Source organism: Sylvia atricapilla, chromosome 8 (assembly GCF_009819655.1).
Source record: "Sylvia atricapilla isolate bSylAtr1 chromosome 8, bSylAtr1.pri, whole genome shotgun sequence".
NCBI lineage: Eukaryota > Metazoa > Chordata > Aves > Passeriformes > Sylviidae > Sylvia > Sylvia atricapilla.
Genome location: NC_089147.1, coordinates 22852228 through 22868802, shown reverse-complemented (window position 1 = coordinate 22868802; position 16575 = coordinate 22852228). Strand labels below are relative to the sequence as shown.

The 16575-nt window shown below is 36.3% G+C and overlaps 1 protein-coding gene across 11 annotated transcripts in view; it reads left to right on the top strand.

Annotated features, from left to right (window-relative positions):
- KCNMA1 (potassium calcium-activated channel subfamily M alpha 1) overlaps positions 1-15803 on the top strand; it is a 426168-nt gene extending 410365 nt beyond the window's left edge. For 5 of the 11 annotated variants that reach the window (XM_066324107.1, XM_066324115.1, XM_066324118.1 and 2 more), the window contains 3 exons: positions 4101-4295; positions 5887-6005; positions 7761-10222. In XM_066324107.1, the coding sequence (XP_066180204.1) occupies positions 4101-4295; positions 5887-6005; positions 7761-8010 (564 nt within the window). In that variant the 3' untranslated portion in view covers positions 8011-10222. Of the gene's footprint in view, positions 1-4100; positions 4296-5886; positions 6006-7760; positions 10223-15688 lie in introns of those variants that run through there. The other 6 variants (XM_066324114.1, XM_066324110.1, XM_066324116.1 and 3 more) reach the window with 2 other exon arrangements.
- The last annotated feature ends 772 nt before the right edge of the window (positions 15804-16575 follow it).

Genomic DNA, 16575 nt, shown 5'->3' with positions numbered 1-16575 from the left:
AAGGCAGTACCACTTCTGGAAAGCAGAGCATGCTTTCATCACCAAGTAAAATGTAACTAAAAAGTGTGGGATTGGAAGCATCTTTTAGATTATGTTACTGGTTTTTAAAAATGTTGTCTTCAGCTATAAAAAAATCATACGAGATAGGACAGTCAAAAGACCAAATTTTTGAGCAGGAGTTCTTCTTTCTCGGTCTTGTTGAGATAGTTATTCCATAAAATCCTGTACGTGCAAGAAAACCAGTTTTCAACACACAGTACCTCCAAAGGTTTGAGCAGTTGTCCTGAGAGCCAAAGCTTCCCTTTTGGCGCTGCTCCTTTTGGCACTGAAGTTAGGAGAAATACAGAAGTTCTGGCAGGCTGGCATTTTTCCCACACCCTACCACTGCAACAGACCTGAGGTGCTGTTGGAGGCAAGGATCTCCAGCATCAGATGATACTATTTAATATTTGCTACTCTGGAGTTCGTTTGCTTGTGCTAGAACTTTAGGTCTTGATTGCTTTCTGTATTACCAAATCCTACTTTTTCTTCATATAAGCAAAAGTACAGAGTGGAAGAAAAATCATTAAAACAGTTAACAATAACTTTTCATTATATCCTGCACTCAAGAGTTCTCCCTAAGAGATCCTCAGAGTCTTATTTATACAGAAAAGAAACTGTTCCGATTTTTGATGTGAACACAAGACCATTTCTCATACAAGTCTGTTCAGAGAATTAGTAAGAAGCACCTTGTAACTTAAGGTGTCTCTTTTAAAGTGTAACTTAAACTTCTTTAAAGTTTGGATAATAGTTTAAGAAGTAATAGATTTTCAAATGGAGAAATGCTGGGTTTTATTTTCTGCTCTTGATTCTGTCTCAACGGCTCTTGTTATTGGTATGAATTACTGATGTTATCTCAGTCAGTCCTTGGGTTTGGATATATATTATTCTTCCAAAAGAAAAAGTGAGTTAAAATATTGGTTTAAAAGTGAGGTTTAATATCATGTGTAGTGGACGAGGAGTCTTCCTAAAAGAAATTCATTTAAAAACCCACTAGCAAACACAAAAAAGGCAGATGTAACTTGAAAAATGGCAATTTTAGTGTAATTATAAATGAAAGGCAAAGTGCTATTAAAGTTAAAGCAATATTATTAAAAGATGTGCTAATTTTCAGTTAAATTTTCTGTAGAAGACCAATTAGTTTAAAAGACATGACAGCATTAACTGCAAAACATAAGCACTCTGGTAATTATACTTTAAAAAATGATTGAACAAATGGGAAGGCATCCTTGAAACATTTGAAAGAGCTGCACTACAATTCCAAAGCAAGGGCTAGGTGGCACTGCTAGCTCAGATATCTGTGTCATGATTTCCTTGCTATTTACCCAGCTTCAGTGTGTGATGCATTTCCTTTTTTCTGTGTTTAGAATACAACTATTTCATATTCTCATTCTGGATGCCAATTAAAGTGATATCACACACATGTCCAATGTGGGGTTTGGTTAATGACAATAGCAAACAAGTATTTCCTCAGCTTTGATTTTACAGTTAACAAAAGGGATTCTATTTTCCATCACTGGGAAGTGCCTTGTTACTTTAAGTACAACAGCACCTTTCCAAAGACATTCTGTAGATCAGTTTCTTATAAGTACTGGCATATCCAGGCCATGTACCCTCCCACAGAGCAAGTAGAAGATCACTCTCAAATTAATTTCAGTGTATTATTATTCCAAACGAAATGGATATCAGCTAGTTCAGCTTTTCAGTGTTTCCCTAGTTCCAAACTGGCAAGATGTAATGAGGAGTCTGATTTTTGTGACAATCAAAAGCATGGGCAGACAGCTTTTTGTTGAGTAGTGTTAAATACATTAGTACAGAAGGAAGCAACCCTATTTAGCAGAAGGTGACAAGTTGCAGCTTCCTATTCACCATCTTTTCTTGCAAGTGGTTGGGCATTTTCTGGTCAGATGCAATGCTGCAGCAGTTTGTCCTGAAACTTGGAACCTTTTCTCCCATTAAACGCAAAAAGAAAAAAAGAGAGAAAAAAAGAAAGACACCCCCTCCCCCGCAAGAAAAAAAAGAAAAAAAAAAGAAAAAAAAAAAAAAGAAAAAAACCAAAACACCCCGAGGAGTATCTTTTGGCTGCACTCATCCATCTGATTAAATGGTGCCATCCACATCAGTCATGATGTGAAACCCAGATTAAGGCATTGTTCCACAATGAATGGTGCCTCCTTTGCTAGGAAGGGTCTTAACTTTGCCTTAGAGGTATAGCGCAGTGGGAAGAGTTGCCAAAGAGGACAACTCTGATTTCATCTTAGGGACATCAAGGAAGAAGTCTTAAGAAAAATAAACAATCATGCCTGAATGTCTTCTCTCTCTCATGGTGGCAATTCCTATTAAACATCATGTAATCGCTCCAGACTTACATTCCTGCAAGGGGTCACATTGATTTTTCTGTATGTTAAGAGAGGTTTGAGTATTACACTTGAATTGTTACCCAGTGCATCCACATGTGTAAGAACTGATTGGAGATTAGCTGTTTTTTTAGACTAGCTGAATCTTCCTGAACCTCTGCTTATGTTAGACTCCTCTTTATAGTGCGCTTTGTACTTAAAATATGTAGTGTCTTACCCAGGTTAACTTAAATAACTGGAGTTGATAAGATGCAAATATTTGCTTCAGGGCATGTATAACAATAAGAATATCTTCCTCTCATTTTAATTTAGTCAACAGGTGAGTGGCATATATGCCTATGTAAATAAGCAGAGAAGCTTGAAGTTAGGAAACTTCAATGTAAAGTGAAAAACATTGCTGCATAGAACTCATTTTCTTCTGTTTTATCTGTCATCCCCTGCAAACAATGAAACTGAAGTTTCATTATACAAAGAAAGAATATCAAAGTAACATCGATAGGAAGCCAGTTCTGCTTTTTGATCTCAGGATAAAATATTTCAACCTCTACCTCAGTTTACCCATGTATTAAATACAGTTACATTATATGGATAGAGCAGTGAATTTCATTGAAAAGTATTATTTTAAAAGTCTTATCTTCAGACAACAAGCACTGTTTGAGAATTCACTATTCACTTTTATTTTGTTGGATTACAGACATTTGTTCTAAGTCCTAAATTCAACAAAATCCAGAAATCCAGTAATGTCAGTCCTGTGTACTCTACAGTGAGCTCATTTTTTCCTTTTATGTTCCCTGCACTTGCAGAGCTTCTGAAAACTTAGACATTGGTGGCATTACAAGTGACAGTCTTTCCTTTTTTTTGTTCAATATTTTTTTTCCCAGTACAATACATTGCAGATGTTTAACTGAGTATGTCTGAGCTATACCAGTATACTTTTAAGTGAACTTGAAAGTCATTCATCTGGATTTAAATTAATATTTTAAATACCCATTGTTTGCCTGACAGACCAGCAATGCTACAGATGCTGGCAAAATGTCAGTGTGCAGTAAATCTTCCCTAATAAACCACACTTACCCTATACCCTAGAGTTTTTTAAAAGGACCACCAGGATCCCAAACTCATCATACATTTATCTGGAATGAACTCAAGATGTTTAATTGATACATGCTTATGTCTGAACACTGTCAAGTCTCGTAATAAGATGTTTAGTACAATACATCGGTTAGACTGCTAGAGTCCAGCCACAGTAATAAGTAATGACATTTGCAGCACAAAGGCAGCTCCCCAACGAATTGGTGACAAGAGTAAAAAGGCAATCTAGCCTGTGTAAGCTTTAAATGTGGTCTGAATTTTACAATTACATGTCCTAAAGCCCATTATTAGACATGAGGGCGATGAGAAGGAAAGCAGTCATTGCATCACTACTAACACCAATTATAGGAAACATAAATCATTCAAATTTTTGTACTTTAATAAAAATCAGCCTGAATTGGTGTTTAAAAGGAAGGATCTAGTATAGGAGCCTAATGGGATAGAAGAAAATAGAGTAATTGGAGGCTGCTGTCTTTTCACTTTCTATATAAAATTATTTGAAGAGACAGCCAAGAACTTTAAACAGCAGAAACCCGGAAAAGTTGTAATTTGGATGTCTTCAGTTGTGACTTTAATGGTGTTTGCTTAAAGAGCTTTCTTTTATCTCTGCAGACATACTTCAATGACAATATCCTCACACTGATACGGACATTGGTAACAGGAGGAGCCACACCAGAGCTGGAAGCACTGATTGCTGAGGAGAATGCATTGAGAGGAGGTTACAGCACGCCCCAGACACTTGCAAACAGGGACAGGTGTCGAGTTGCTCAGTTGGCTTTGTATGATGGGCCATTTGCAGACCTAGGGGTAAGATCATGAGGGAAATATAGGACCAAGGCTAGTCTGTGCTCTATTAGCTTTCTCTCAGACTGAGTGAAAAATCTATCTTAATAAGCATATAATTTCTATTATTGAATTTATTAGAGCTTTTGGATTGTTTAAAAATTTATAGCGCAGAGTGCCAGATTTGTTCTTTACCTTTTGAGAAGCTGTATGACTGCCCAGGATCCTTGCCTACATATTTCCTACAAAAAATTCTGTGGCTCTTCTTCATTGTCAGCTAAAGAGATGGATGAGCTGATTTGGATGATATAACCATTATAGTAATAATGAATTCTAAATATGTTCAATATGTATGGATATACCTTTTTTGGGTTTAGATAAGCTTATTTAGTGTTTTCATAGAGCTTTCAGTTCTTAAAATCTGCTTATTAGCTTGAGAACAAAGTTGTAAGGTTTGTTTTTGCTGATTTTGGATGAACTAAAATTCTTGTGAAATCCTAATTTTCTGATAATTTGATTTCACTGTTCTAAGGGTGAAGTCAAAAAACAAGCAAACAAAAAAATTTAAAAACCTCAAACCAAATAGACAAATGATCTTTTAAAAAGAGTGCATTATATAAAAATAGATTAAGAAGTATCTAGAAGTGTTTTCTGGGCCACAGTTTGAAATTTTGAGGTGAGTCCAAAAGCACCAATTCTGCTTTTGATGATGATGTAGGTTTTGATGTTTCTTAAATTAACCTTGAGTTCACCAGCTCTGTCCAAAAATAATGGAATTACCTTCTTCACAGAAATGACAGGGAATCGCAGTTTAAGGATTAGGGCAGCAAGAGTACACCGATAGGAGCCTACAGCCTTTCGGTTGATGCAGCAGTCCAGTTGTAGCTGAGACTAGCAGCTCATCAAAACACTTTGGCATGCGGCTTAACGTTTCCACAAATAAAACAAGCAGCACCAATCTCTCAAATGCTGTTTCACCAGAGCCTCAACTGCACTGCATCTGTGAAGGCAGATTGAATTAACTCTCATGATTACTTAAGAGTCATTATTTTAGATATACAACTGAGCAAATCTAAACTTTTGTTTTTTATTTTGCTAATCCTACATTTAGTCATTATTTTACAGCAGCAGGTATTTTACTACCCTTTCAAACCCTTACAACTCTAATTTCTATTGTGCTCCTGGTGAATTACTTTTTGTCTGGATAACACTATGGCTGCTGCCAAGAAACGGTCAAAGATACTAACAATTTTAATATCACAGTTAATATAATTTGTATAATATGCATTGTCTGGTACCAAAATTTGTATTTCCAGCTTAAAGCAAATCACTCACTCTTTCCAATTTGCCATTATTTCATGGACCAAGGCTCTCCAAAATAGCAATCATCACTTTACATAGTTACTTATTTCAAATAAAACATTTAGGTTATTCATTTTCTTGGGTAAAAGGCTCTCATTTGAGACAAACACAGACTGTCTATACATTGTCCCATTTTTTAAAAGTTCATACTGAATGACCTGTTTCCTGACATTGTGTTAACAAAGAAAGGAAAAAAATGCACTGTTTTTCTTTTGTTTTGTTTTGTTTTGTTTATGTTCTCTCTTTCCTCTAGGACGGAGGTTGTTATGGAGATCTATTTTGTAAAGCACTGAAAACATACAATATGCTTTGCTTTGGAATTTATCGATTAAGGGATGCACACCTAAGTACTCCCAGCCAATGCACTAAACGGTGAGTCTGGTCTTCTAGAACATCTCTGCTTCACTGGTCTTCAGTCTTCTCAGTGAGGAAGAGCCCAATTCCTGTAATAAAATAAAGAAGAGTTTGCTCCATTTTTGCACAAATTCTCCACAATCTTCTTTGAAGATTTCACGATGACTCTTTATCTGACTTCAAATCATAAGCTGGATATACAGCATAAGTTGTCAGCTAATCTTATTCAAAATTTTTAAATTAAATTTTCAGAATATATCTTTATCTTATTTGCTTGGATCCACTGTTTGGATCCAAGGAAAGGACTTCAGTTTCCTTATATCAATCAACTCTCAAGTTGTGGAATAATAATTTAAATTACAGTAGCTAGTCTTTTTTCTGAATGCTCAAAAAATATTCCTCTGGGCTTCCCATCAGTACCATCTGTGTCTAATCAGAATTTCTTCCAGTAAATGGAAACCCTTCTCTTGGTAGACTACATTTTTTCTTCAGTAGCACTAAGCCTGACCTCAGTGCTTTAAACAGAGCAGACACATTTCCATCTTTGCAAACTGATGGCCATTTAGCAGCTTGCTTGAAATGTGTCTTAATTAACTGCATCCTAGAAATACACACACAGACCCATACCAGAAGTATCACAAATCTACCATCTGTTACTGTTTCGTGCTCTACAAAAAAGCATCATTATTGGGTGAACATGGCAATAAACAACACTGCAGCCCACCAAGGCAGCTTCTTCTGTAAGAACTTGAACAAACTGGGTAGAAAAAATGACTTGCAGCTTAGATTTACACTGCTGTTGCTATACTTGGGATTATTTGTTGGATTAATAAGGGACTTCTGTCCCTGAAGCAGCTAAGCAGGTTTCTTATGAGCACTGAATTAATTTGAAAAGAAGTCATGAGCTTCATGTTCAATTTTTACTCATTTCTTGCTTGGACAGAAAACGATGGTTGCCTTGCTCAAGTCTGTTTTTTTTCACATGCATGAAAAAAATTAGCAGCTTCTCTATAAGCCCTTCATACCCTGAAAGGCCATTAGGTGAAGGTGGGATTCCTGAAAGTGGGCAAGTTTTTATTTCAGGCCTGGGATTTATACTAAGCATTGTTGGATTCTCAGATGTGCAGATTTCTCTTTAAAAATGCTCGTGGAGGCCATGAATGTACATGTGGAGTGAATGAACAAAATTAACCTCGTTACAAAGTATTTTCCTTTATTTGTTTTAACTGCAGTCACAATCCAAACCAATAATTATATCCCTTGTTCTATTGATAGTATTTAAATATTTATTAACTATGTAAATATGTATTTAAATGTAGTGTGTCTTTAAATATGTATTAAATATGTATTTAAATAATCCTCCTCTCCCTGCTTTTCAGCCATTTTTTAAATACTATTTGTGTTAAAATACTATTTAAAATACTATTAGTATTTTTAAAACTAATAGGTTTTGTCAATATATGAATATATTTGCAGCCAGAGAAAGGAGCGTGATTGTGCCTTCTCTGAAAAATCATTATGTGATTCACTGGAAGGACATAATTCTCAGACTTCATGTCTGTTTGACAGAGAACATAAGAAAAGTGAGAGCTGACTTAAAAAGGTCCTAAACTGTAACAGGAATTATGTGAGCTAAAATTAGGTACAAGCAGAAATGCAAAAATTAGGCTAAATGTTCCTGAGCTAGCAACTCTAGAAGAAATATTTAAGTGTAAATCTAAACCTGTTTTCTTTTTCTTTCTTTTTTTTCTTTCTTTTTTCCTTTCTTCCCAGTTACGTTATCACAAACCCACCGTATGAATTTGAGCTTGTGCCGACGGACTTGATCTTCTGTTTGATGCAATTTGACCACAACGCTGGCCAGTCCCGAGCCAGTCTTTCTCATTCCTCCCATTCCTCCTACTCTTCCAGCAAGAAGAGCTCCTCAGTTCACTCCATCCCGTCAACAGCAAACCGACCGAACCGCACCAAGACCAGGGATTCCCGGGACAAACAGAAGTATGTGCAGGAGGATAGACTTTGATATGTGTATCTACTCCCACTGTGTGTGAAACTTGCATTCACCGCCCATTCTCCCCGGTTAATGTTTCCAGCAGTAATGTTCCCTGTTTTCCCATGGAGTTCTCCCTTTTTGTACACGTATTTTGCATATGTATGACAGTGTGCATGTGATTGTCATTTTTATTTCACCACCATAAAACCCTTAAGCACAACAGCAACAAAGCAGACGGACCAAAAGTTATTTATGATGCTAGGGGAGAATTAAAAAAGAATTCCAAACCCATAGGCACACTGAAAACATAAATAACTCACTGCAGTTACTCTACATATCCAAAAATAGAATATATTTAACATGAACACTTGCTCTTGATGTCAGAGTTACACAAAGAAAGTCATTTAGTGCAAAAGTGTTAATGTATGTTGCAGTAGGTTTTTATAATACTCATATTTACAGGAGCTGATACATTTATTTGAAGCTTATAAAACTCTCCTATTGAAAAAAAAAAAAAAAAAAAAAAAAAACACCTGGAAAAAAAAAATAAAATCTCTGCTGATTTTTCACTCTCAAAGCTTATATTATATAGGGCTTACACTCCTTGTGTAGGTTAAGGCTACACATCTGCTTTATACCAAAGCAATATCAGGGACTTTTCTGCTTGTTTCAGAACTTTCTCTAAAGTACTAGTCTTTTGGAGATGGTGTATTTTCCCTTCAACAGTGAAATTGTCTGGGCATGAAGTTGTAAAACTCCAATGGTTTAATTTAAGTTTAGAAAGAGTCTAATTGCATATTAAATTATTATTCTGTCTATTTATATTGCCACATGAATAGCTATATTTTCTTTCACTTTTGACATTTGGGATAAAAAGCCATATGTATCATAAATATTGGATGTAAGTCATTGAAAACCGCCTTCTTGGGACTTTTACGTCTTTAAAAGGTGAATTAGTCACCTTATGTACAGAATAAATAATGTTCAGAAAAGAGCAAGCATTTTTCTATGCTTACATATCAGATCTCAAGGGACTTTGTTCCTTTCCCCAGATGGTAGTTTAACTTTTCCAAGTTAGTATTGGTATAAATCTTCCAATATAAGTCCTAATATGTGAAGAACCTCCAGAAATCTTGCTGCATGTTCTACCTGGTTTGTTTCAACAGGTGCATGCCAGTATGCAGGAACACAGGGAAGACAACTGAGTGCCTTTAAATCTCTCCCACTTGGGGAGAAAAGGTGCTGTGCCCCCCAGACTGTTAATGAGGAGAACAAGAGGGCTGGGCTGGAAATATTCACAGTGCTGAGGTGTCATATTCCATGCACTTGCCAGAATTTAGTTCTTGCAAATTGTCACCAATGACACATGTAGCCAAAAAAAGGTGTGGCAGTGAACTAAATAAAGTAGTGGAAAGGAACCTGCCCTAGACAGCCATAGAAATACTTCAGGCTTGCTTTTAGGTTTTTTTCTTGGTTTAAACTTCAGAAGCCAATGTATGTTTTGAAATACACAGCTAGCTCTAGGTTTATGGAGGGTTTCCAAGGGTAGGGAGGGCAGAAACACGTACCCTCTTCCCTGGCTATCCAGCAAGAAAGCATGCAGACAGAAAAAAATATTTAGATTTGGAATGATTAGCGTTGTAAGTGCCAAGCCAATCAAGGTGCTTTTATGGTTAGTTTTGTCTTCTACCTTCCCCTTCCCCGAGCATGATAATTTTGAAGATTTGCTTGCTGTGTGAATTGACAATAAAGCCAAGCACTTTTACTGACAAAACCTGGAACCATGTAAGTGGGCTACAGAGAGTACCACTGTGCAGTGCTAAGCATAATGATTGGAATACAGTCTGTATGTGTGAGTGTGCAGCTGTAAGTCCGATCACTGAAATACCGTGCAAATTACGATTGCTCCCCTACAAATGAGACTGTTACAGTTGCTCTTCATCACGAAGAAAAATTCATGTGTTCCTTTTTGCAAAGAAAGTTACCATGTTTTGCCCTGAGAATATTTATTACTACAAGGAAGTGCCAGTTAAAGTGCTCAACCAGAAATATGACAGTTTAAAAGCATTGTAAAACTTACATAGCTTACTTCTTTTTCTAAAGTGCAACAAGGATGAATAGAATGGGCCAAGGTATGAAAATTAATGGTTCTGCATGACCTAGCAACTGCTGTGGGTTTCCCTCTATAACTTTGTCCTTGTGAAAACTTGTGAAATTAAAAAAAAAATAGTTACAAACTTTATTCAGTTATTGGTTTGTTTGTTTGGTTGATTGTTTTGTTGGTTTTCTTTTGCCTTTTTTTTTCCCACCAAACCAGAAGTAAAACTGGCTGCTGCTGCTGCTGCTGCTGTTTCTCAGCCCTGTTTTGTTTTTTTATCCTCTCATCTGCTTGCCTTTCTAATTGCACGTGTCCTTTTGTAAACAGCCAGGTTCCTGCTCAGTGAAGATGCCTATCATGGGGCAGACATTACTTTATTTCCCATTCCTCATTTCAATTTCTTTCCTCCCTCCCCCTCCCTACTCTCCTACTCCCCATGTATGTACATGAGCATCTTTTTATGTTGGCAGTATTGATTGAAGATAGTTGAGAGCAGTTACACATTTTGGAAGAATGTTAATGGCTTTGACACCAAAATGCTTTTCCATTAATGTTTTATCTGTTTTCCATTTAGTGGAGAAAGGAAGGGTGTTAATATGAAGCCACTTGTCACATCCTACATAATGATTTTTATCCAAAAAATAGTATTTGTATAGCTGTGCAGCTCAAATAGAAAAAATATAAACACCATAGGCAAGAATTAACTTGCCTACTTTGTGAGCAGCAGAAGAGGAATATCTAATACGGGTGCAAATCTGAATTCTTCAAATTACATTGAAGTCTACTCCACCTCTGTCCTCTGTCCTGAAGTTAGAATTCTAAAACTTTTGACTTTTAGTAATATTGTGTACAATTTCCACTGCTAAGTAGTCAGGTTGATCCAATAGTTTGTTATAGTGACAGAGGTTTTCTGATACGTATACACTGATGGAGGTTGGTCATTTTAGGTAGAGAAGTACTTAAATCAACTTTATGTTGTTTTTTTATATTGAAAAGTAAGAGGAAATCTCCTGTTCTATCCCAAGTCAGACAACCATAGTAGAATGGTTAGTTTTTGAAAGTGAAGAAGTATCACCAATGGCAGAAGGTGATGCTTGAGGTTTTTCATGAAGGTCCTGCCATTTGTATCAGCCCCAGCATGGTTTCAGCATTGGAAACCAAGTTCTTAGTGAGTTCAAGTAAAACCGTATCTAGCAAACCTGCAGGTTCTTGGCATGGGTTCCTATTGAGCTGATCAGAGAGTCAGGCATTTTCCAGTGAACTTCCCATTGTCAAACTAAGAATTTTGGTAGTTTAAAAAATAAAGGATCAAGAACAAGTCCAGAACATTATTTATGTAACAAAACTTTAATTGCTCTGGGGTGAAGTAAAATTATTCATAGGGAAAAAAAAAAAGTTTAGTCTCTCTTTCCCTGCAAATTTCTTTCTGCCTGCTACATGTTAAATATTCATCTGCCAAACACAGAATTGCTGAGCAGGTGGGTGGAGAAACTTTCATTACTTCTTTTCTCATGCAGGAACAAATTACAAGGGAGATTTTTCAGCTTAGTTATAAACAAGATGATTACGTGCAGGGAAGAAACACATACATGGCACACAAACACATACAAACTAATTTGAAACTGCAAGTGTCACAGAAGAAAAAAACCTCATGTTTTAAAGGTTGAAAGGTAACCCGGGATTATGATGAGAATACAAATTTATTAAAACCTGTGTTATGTTTGGGTAGTATTTTCTTTGCCTCTGCTTAGAAGAGAGGGTGTTTCACAGTGACATTTGTTCTAAGTTGCTACTCAGTCCAGAATTAATGATAGAAACTTTAAAGCACCAATACAATAAATCTATGGAGAGAATTGCTGGAGTCTTATCCAAGTTGAAGAAAACTGTATTTTGCTCGTTTTACTTTGAGTATTTATATTCTTTTTTAATGCTGCAGAGAAGAGTGTTGCACAAAAATGTTAATTTTTATTTATTTGTAATATGAGCATTAAGCTTTTTGAACCCTCATGGATGCACTGATGCTGATAGCCCATTACAAACATAGATGTTGGAGAGGAAAGTAAATGTTTTCATACATTCAGTTATTTAGTTGTTCCAACATCTCTCAGGTGATGCTGTCAAAAAAAAAGCCTGTCAAACAGTGTAGGAAGAACAGGGACTTTTTTCAGCAGCTCCTAAAAAAATGTGATTAAAAACTAAGCCTATTGTCACTATAATGTAGAAACACTTCTGGTAAGGATCAATATGCGTATTCCAAAAGAAAGAGAAACAGACTGAATGTGACAGAGAACTTAAAAATGCTTAAAAGGGCGTTTCTGAACTGATCTAAAGGAAAGAGTAAATCTTAAAGATAAAAATATGTCCTAAGTGTCTGGAGGACATATCAAAATCAGACTGTAAGCATAGCATAAAAGACTGAAAAGGGTGTAGGGGCTTCAAGGAGGACATTTAGTAACTGGGAGCAGAGTGGCCAAGAGTAAAGATCAGGAGTGTTAAGCTCACATTTCAAAGGTAAGTAGAGAGGTCAATGAATTCGCACAGGAGATTCATCGTTATGTGCTAAAAGATAATTCCAACAGCGGAAAAGAACAGGAGAGGAATAAAGCTGGATCTAAGCATTACATGCTGGAGGTAATAATGTTTGGATCAAGGTTTCAGCACTGGCAAAAAGAAATCTAAACAGCAGAAAAAATTAGAATCTTACCAGCTTCTGCATTTATTAATAATGTTATGTATTTATTACTTGCCAGGTAAAGGCAAAAAGAGACTGGGTGGTTTCTTTTTAAAGATCAGCTCCCTGTATAGGAGTTTTATTGTAAATTTAACATGCAAATAAATCGCTTATTTTGAAGATTTTAGGGGAAGCACAGTATTTTGAAGTGCTTTGCACTGGCTGCTGAGAAACACTACCCAAGTTCTGATTCTTAGCACTCACACAAGTCTCCCCTTATTTGCTACAACATTGAATTAACTTCCACCAAGTTCTGTTTGTAAGGAAAGTTTTTGCACCATGTGTTAAAAAAAAAGGTAGCAATGAAAGTTCATGGTGCTTAACTTGCCTCAAAATCATTTTAAACACAAACCATTAGAAAACTGTTAGTTTGAAATTGTTTATGTGATCTCACAAGGCTTTTAAAACATGATAACCATCACACTTTACACCTCTCTGAAAGGTTAGTTTAATCGTAGATCACATAAAATTGGTTTCTACAAATGCATAATGGTTCATGTGTCACACTTGAACTAAATGGTTTTTTAAATGGAGCTGAAATTATTTTGATGTGTACACATTCCCAGAGTTCTTTTTCCTACAACCTTTCTTAAACCGGCCCCCATCAGGAATCGTTCCCTTAAAGTCTCATTAATAATTCAGATGTTCTGATTACTTTAAAAGATCTATGGAATTGAGGCTTTTTTTTTTTTTTTTTAACTGCTTGACAAAAAGATAAATGAATGTAGAAAGAAACGGTAGGAGTCTGGCAAGCTGTAGATCATCTCTGAACAGATTGTAACTTTATCATTCTGTCAGGAAGAATAATTTAAAGCACTTAATCAGTTAGCTTCAGTGTGCAGGATGTAACATTATGAATTCCTATCGTCCAATCTGTTCAAATCAAAGGGAACTTAATTATAATAGGTGAGAGAGAAGGAGATGGAAGATTGAACCTTCAGACTCAGGCAACTTTAAGGGGGCAGGGAATTATTTAGTCTGGTCAGAAATGAGTGGGATATTTTTAAACGTAAGTGAAAAGCATCTTAGTATATCACAAGAAAAACAATACAGTAGTTCTGTTTCCCTTCAGTAATAACCCACTGATAAGTAATATAATTCCTGGGTTAGATTTAATTTTTAAAAATGTGTAAGAACAGGTAACAAAGGTTTTGATGGGGAGTGAGGATCTGGCATGTCAATTCTAAAAATCCATATAAAGTGGAAGTGTTTCAATTTGTTATTCATGAAAGTGAATGAAAAGTCCAGTAAATCTGAAGATTAAGGTACTTGTTGAGACACACTAATTCCAAGGCTCTGTGTTTGTTTTGTGCACTTATGTCCAGGTATTTGTTCTCTATTCTTCTCAGTCTTTCAATTTATTTTCTCTCCCTCCTGAGCTTTTGTGCTCAATCCTTAGGTTTCTGAGGTGAATTTTGCTTTGCTAATTTTAAATAATGTATTTATTTAAAAATGAGCATTTCTTCCACTCCTGTCCTGAATCCAGATACTTCAGAATTTCAGTGGTTAGCAAAAATAGAAGTTTATATCATGTAAGTGAGGCACTAAAGCTTTTGCAGCATTTTGAGTTCCTCATTGGAATGAGTAGTGCATACATGTAAAAGTGGCAGCTCTGGTGTGACACACTTTGAACCTTGCATGTAGTAATGAAATGCCCAGAACCTTAAGTGTCCACTGCTCTGCCCACCCACCTCTGGAATTTGGGGAAGGAGGACAAGAATGGACACAGAACCCTGCTCACAAATGCTTGTCAAGGCACAAGTGCACCTAATGACCTTATGGCCATTAGCCACTCTTTAGATAGGAGTTCCCATGTCTTGGAATTAAGTTATCTTGTAAAGTTGTATACCTGTCATTGAGAAATTACAGCAGAAATTGCTCTCTAAAGGGTTTAAGAATTTTTTTTTTTTTTGTGAATTTTAAGAAGCTTTTGTCCATACCTGCAATGAAACTGTGCGACATAGTGGTTACTGAGGAACAGCTGGGAAAGGATCCTCCCACATTGCAGCCCACATTAAGGCCACACCATAAAATTCCTCCTGTGTTCATGGAAACAGACATTGCTCAAGGATAGAAAAGAAAGAGCTTCCTCTCTAATTTCCTTTCAGTCCTTTACTTCCTTTGCCTTGCTGTCACCTATGACGACTGATCCATTCAGGATTAGCTGGAGCCCTGCTGCAGTCACCTGCAGTATCTGGTGTGTTCCTCACCCCATTTTAAACCCTTAAGTTCAGCAGTGCCCCAGCAGCTGTGTTTCAGAGTAGGGATATAATGCCCACCCTGTGCAGCAAGGCTGCTGTCTGGTAGCAGGAATACAAGTCCTCTTTGTTCTAACACCAACTGCAGAAAGTTCTTTATGTTCTCCTGCATGTTTTCTGGGCCAGCAGTAGCCACCACCCCAAGGCTGAAATGGTTCAGAGAAGTGTCTGACTCTTAAGGTGCTCCTCTGTGTATGGTCACATGTGCTCTTTTCTGCATTACCCTTATCCCAGCTTCTCTCCTTGGCTTCTTAGTTTAGACTTTGATTTGTATCATATTTTTTTCAGTAAACGAATCACCTGAGCATGGGCACAAGAAAAGAGCTCTCTTACATCCAACCAGCAAACTAGCACATTGGCAGTTTTCTTTAGCTTCTATTATCAAACCTGCAAGTGTCATCCTCCTTTCATAACTGTATTTTCAGAGGTATTAATCTAATGCACTGTACTGCTAGTAATTAGTCAAAGTCACCTTCTATTGATCTCTTTTTCCTATAAACTTTACTGACTGCTCCCTTTTTCCTTTTTTTTTTCTTTTAATGCTTCTGTGTATGTGTGCTTCACTAATTATAACTTTCATTTTTCCCTCCTTATTCTGTCTCTACCTGTTTTCCTCCTTAGCAGAAAAGAAATGGTTTACAGATGAGCCGGATAATGCCTATCCCAGAAACATTCAAATCAAGCCCATGAGCACTCACATGGCCAATCAGATCAATCAATATAAATCGACAAGCAGCTTGATACCACCAATACGAGAAGTTGAAGATGAATGTTGACTCCTTCGAAGCCAGAACTATTTTTTTAAAGCCTGACAAACTTCACGAATGGTGATGTGACATTTATTCCTCTTACTTGCTGAACCACTGATGGAGAAGTTAAGAAGGGCACGCTTAATGGGAAAATAAAGTAGACAGATCTTTGTTTGTCTGCCTTTAATATTGCTTCCACGTATTTTGGAAACTATTTCATTTATAAATGAACATAATCAAAACTAGTCATGTATAGCCTCTAGCATTTTAAATTATTTTTATTTATTAGAAAAAATATATTTTTCTTTTTTTTTTTTCATTATTAAGTATTTTCCCTTAAAAAAAACAGTGTATGTGGCCAGACTCCTAAGAATTAGGAAAACCCAACAAACCCTCAGTCTCTGGCTTAAAGGAGAATGATGGTCACAGTTATAAGGATATGTAATTAAGGGAGACAAATGATATATTTGCAAAAAGAAAAAAAAGGTCCAACTTGTATTTTAGTAAATCAAAAAAAAAAAAAAGAAAAAAAGAAGAAAAAAAACCTACAACACTTCACCAAAATGTTTCTTTATCGGAAGATGTGTATTTTGTTCAGCATTGACACCAGCTCTTAATAAATTGAACTTATTTATTTTCAGAGTTGAAAGTCATATTTTTGTACATGTAACATTCTTCTGAATTATTCTTTATTTTATCGCCATGCACAGATCACCTTGCCTGGCAGTCATGTGAAGGTCCAGTAACCCCCACACCGTC